Below are 4,443 nucleotides of genomic sequence, written 5' to 3' on the forward strand. Positions count from 1 at the left end.
CATGATGTTGTGCAGGCTGTGTGTGTTGTGTCTGTGTGTGTGTGTGTGTGTGTGGTGTGTGTGTGTGTGTGTGTGTGTTGTGTGTTGGTGTGTGTGTGTGTTGTAGTGGTGTGTGTGTGTGTGTGTGTGTGTGTGTGTGTGTGTGTGTGTGTGTGTGTGTGTGTGTGTGTGTGTGTGAGTATCTAAAAATGACTCTTTTTGATTTTTCTTTGTTTAAAAAATGCATTGTTTGGAACAATATACAAGCACATCAAATTTCAGAGTTTCTCTGCTAATTCTGAATGTATGATACATTTTAAGAGCACCACCAACACAGTGAATGGGAAAATGGATTCAAAAGGAACTCTGCTGGTGATTTACTGAATGTGCAATCCTAAAGGAGGGCTGTGATTGGTAAATTAACTATAATGTCAATTTCTATGTATAAAATTGGTCATATCATTAAAAGTTCCAGAGAGCCCACTCTGGAAATGTGACGTTTGAAGAGTATATTTTTACTAACAATATGTCTAAAAATAAGTTACATCAAAAAGGGTAGTTTTAAGATATTAAGATGAATAGTTTTAATGTTGAAAAAATTCATGTTGTATTTCAGAATGTACTGATACTCCATATTTTAGAGCACACAATTAGGAGTATAATGACAACAAGGTGATGTCTGTATCATGTACGGTTCACGGATCATTGTATAGGTCTAAAAAGGCCTGAAATGGCCACTTTCATCATGATTTTCTCAAAAATAGTAAAAAGCATGTTAAACGTCCTTCCTCCCAATGAAGTTCCTATGTGAGAATTGACAGAACAATATTTTCTGCTGAAGTAGAATTATCCTAGAATGCCCTGGAGTCAGGCAGTTAACCTGGAACTGGCCCTGTTGTCTACCCTATCCCATACACACAGATGCAAATCTGACCTGAATAAGGATGTCCTCAAAGCAAAGAAGATAAATTAAATGATAAGAATATTCAGGGAAAAATCCCTGCTTGCGTCTTTCATATGTAATTGTTCCAATTGTTCTGTGATTTAATAGCTCAGTGTGAAGTCACTGTCATTTTTCCACATTCAGCAACTGGCCCCTGAGCTCCACTCACTTTTCTACTGTTTCTCCATTTCCTATTCTTCACCCCTTCTCTAGATGACATTACAGTCATTTAGCAGACACGCTTATCCAGAGCGACTTACAGTAGTGATATATTTTTCTTCATCCTGGTTCCTCGCGGGAATCAAACCCACAACCCTGGCATTGCAAGCACCATGCTCTACCAACTGAGCCACATGGGACTCTTCCTCTGGTTACAGTGATTCCTCTCTCTGGATTCAGCACTCGTCTCATGGGTTGTTTTCGTCTCCCGCCCTTCTCTCCTAGTTGTGTTGTGGAAAAAGAGAGAGGAAGGGAGGGAGACATGACAATGGAGAATGTGTGACTGTGCAGTTTACTGCCACGGTCTCCATGCCAGCAAGGAGAGAGGGGCGAGAAATGGGCAGAAAGAGTCCAAGGTCTTTTGTTGTTGGGACRTGGGTGTGATATTGTCAAAGCGTGCCAGCTGTCCTGGCCAGGAGAGGTGGAGTAGTGTTGGTGGTTCTCTGGACATTAGGAGTGTGTGTATAGGTTTTCCCTACCCAGGATTTGAACCTGCATCCCTCCAGGTCTGTATCTCTYACAACTGGCCTACATTCTCTTTTTTCTACCATGTTATTGACTTGTTTATTGTTTACTCCATGTGTAACTCTGTGTTGTTGTCTGTTCACACTGCTATGCTTTATCTTGGCCAGGTCGCAGTTGCAAATGAGAACTTGTTCTCAACTAGCCTACCTGGTTAAATAAAGGTGAAATAAAAAAATAAATAAAAAAACATACCACCCTCATCTCTAAAGTTTCTCAAAACATCCTGACTGTCTAATACTGTATGTAKAATCAAGGACTTTACTTCACAAGTTACTTCGCCAATGTCCGAGCTGCCCCGGGCATACACATAGAGTATCTCTCAGTGAAATAGAGTGTTAGCCCTTTACATAACTGCCATCTTCAGGAAGTGTTGAGCTGCTGTTGTTTTGGGATGCTAATACACAGCTGTCAGAGAGCTGATTTACTACTGCTGACCCTTCATCCACACACACGCACGCACGCACGTACGCACGCACGTGAGGGAATCTGTGTGGTGTCAAACAGGTGTGACAGTAGCAGCAGCAGGGAATGCAGCCAGGAGTCAGACTGCCATGGTATGAGTCAGAATGAGGTGACATTTTCACAGGGAAACCTGTCATTGTAGGGGACCTTTCAATTACTGTGCTTCTTCAAACGTGTGTGTGTTAGCAGGAGTGTCTTCAAACGTGTGTGTGTTAGCAGGAGTGTCTTCAAACGTGTGTGTGTGTTAGCAGGAGTGTCTTCAAACGTGTGTGTGTTAGCAGGAGTGTCTTCAAACGTGTGTGTGTTAGCAGGAGTGTCTTCAAACGTGTGTTTTTCCAGAGTTGTGGGTGTGTGTTGCCTCTCCTCTGTGTCCATGGGTGGGGACAGGATTGGTTGTTGAATGCTGAGAAGCTCTGCCACAGGTTTTCCAATAACAACTCTATTTCTCCTCACCAAGTTTCTCCTCAGGATGTGAAAGGCTGTTTGGCAATAAATCACATTGTTTCTTATTACATACATTATTTGTGTGTGTTTGTATGATGCCATATATTTAGTACAACTTGGTAGCCTACAGTATATGTGAGATATTTCATTTATTTTCAGTTATTGTGTGTTTGAGAATGAGCACGTGTTTCTTACCATGAATGTGTGTGTGAGAGTTTTTGCATGAAATACAGAACATGTGAGGTCAGGTTTGAATTTGTTTGAGAGAGAGATGGGGAGAGAGGGAGACAGGAAGAGAGAGAGAGAGAGAGACGTGGCTATMTACCTGTCTGTGTGTAGCAGAACACCCTGCTCTCTGATTGTTGGAGAGAGGGCAGGTACAGTTGGCTGGAGGCCATAATTCAGGATTCCAGCAACACTGAGTCACATGGGCTGATCGCTAATACAAACACACACACACACACACTCGCACACACACAGAGAGCACAGCGCAGAGAGTATCTATGATATGCAAACACAAACACCATGCCCCCCTCCCTTCGCTCGTCCCTCCCTGTTCTTGCTCCTCCTCTCCTGTTTGCTCCTCCTCCTCCCTGTCTCTTGTCGTCTCTCCCTGTTCTCTCGCTCGTCCCTCTCCCCTGGTTCTCTCCGCTCGGCTCTCCTCCTGTCTCTCGCGTGATCCCTCCTCCTGTCATCTTCTCGTCATTCTCCTCCCCTCCTCTCGCTCGCTCCCTCCTCCCCCTGTCTCTCGCTCCCTCCCTCCTCCCCCTGTCTCTCGCTCGCTCCCTCCTCCCCCTGTCTCTCGCTCGCTCTCTCTCAAACACACACATGAGATCTGCAACAGAGGAAGGCTGGTGTCTACGCAGTACAGCTCTGATAGAGAGAGAGAGAACGAGAGAGCGAACAGCCGAGCGAGAGAAGGAGAAAGCCAGGCAGAGTGAGAGTGAGACGGAGACTGAGCGAGAGGGCAGTAGCTTCAGTGGACACCCTGCCAGCCTCATCTCCAGCCCCTGAAATGTTCATCATCTGCTCCATTATTTAATCAGCACACGTGCTTCTCTTGCACTCCTCCTTTTTCCCAACACTCTGCTTGTTTTTTTCTGCCTATCGTTGGATCTACACCAGTATGTGTGAGTGTGTTTGAGAGTGTGTGTGAGAGAGTGTGTGTGTACCGTCACTTCTCACTGGACTGCTGGACCAACATGGATATCTATTCTAGGATTCCACTAGAGTGGGACGGGGGTCTGTTGTTCCAGGGAGGTTCTATGGTAGTGCTCACTGAGCCAGCTACAGCCACAGCTACAACTAGAGGAGAGGACCGACTGTCACAACAGAACTGACTGTATTTACAATTCAGTCCTCTTTACTTACTGTAGGTTGAGACCCATCCGATCATATTAGATCTGTTTCTCAGATTTGTTGTTTATTTTGATCTTCATTTATCTTTTTTCCTCTTCCTCCAATCCAGACGAGAAGGAGGAAGGAGTGTTGGGAAGTCTTCCTCTGCTCAGCTTTGGGATTGGAGGAGTGCAGACGTCGGATAACATCAGCCGAAAGCACGCCTTTAAGGTCAGTACCCTGATGATGAGGCAGTACAATGAGTACAGTATAAGGATTATCACCCTGGACAGAGAGAGCAGAAGTGATATTGGGGCCATTTAAATACTCTATCTAGGATTGGGGCTGATGGATTTGTTGGGGTTTGGATGCTGGGGACACGTGATTGTCCCTCAGACAACCCAGGGAGAAGTGGTGACATTGTGGACAGTAGGGGCAGTGTACAGTGGGGATAATAGGGAATAAGCAGAGATGTCTGGCAGCCTGTCAAAACCAAACACCTTTATTTATTCTCTCTCTCTCTCTCTCTCTCT

At 45.0% G+C, this 4,443-nt stretch overlaps 1 protein-coding gene across 1 annotated transcript in view; it reads left to right on the forward strand.

The window, feature by feature from the left end:
* Positions 1-4,443, forward strand: part of LOC111970344 (pleckstrin homology domain-containing family A member 6-like) — a 52,754-nt gene that overhangs the window by 18,815 nt on the left and 29,496 nt on the right. The window contains exon 3 of the mRNA XM_070445834.1: positions 4,041-4,141. Within this exon, the coding sequence (XP_070301935.1) occupies positions 4,041-4,141 (101 nt within the window). The remainder of the gene's footprint in view (positions 1-4,040; positions 4,142-4,443) is intronic.

Source organism: Salvelinus sp. IW2-2015, linkage group LG11 (genome assembly GCF_002910315.2).
Source record: "Salvelinus sp. IW2-2015 linkage group LG11, ASM291031v2, whole genome shotgun sequence".
In the NCBI taxonomy this organism is placed as follows: domain Eukaryota; kingdom Metazoa; phylum Chordata; class Actinopteri; order Salmoniformes; family Salmonidae; genus Salvelinus; species Salvelinus sp. IW2-2015.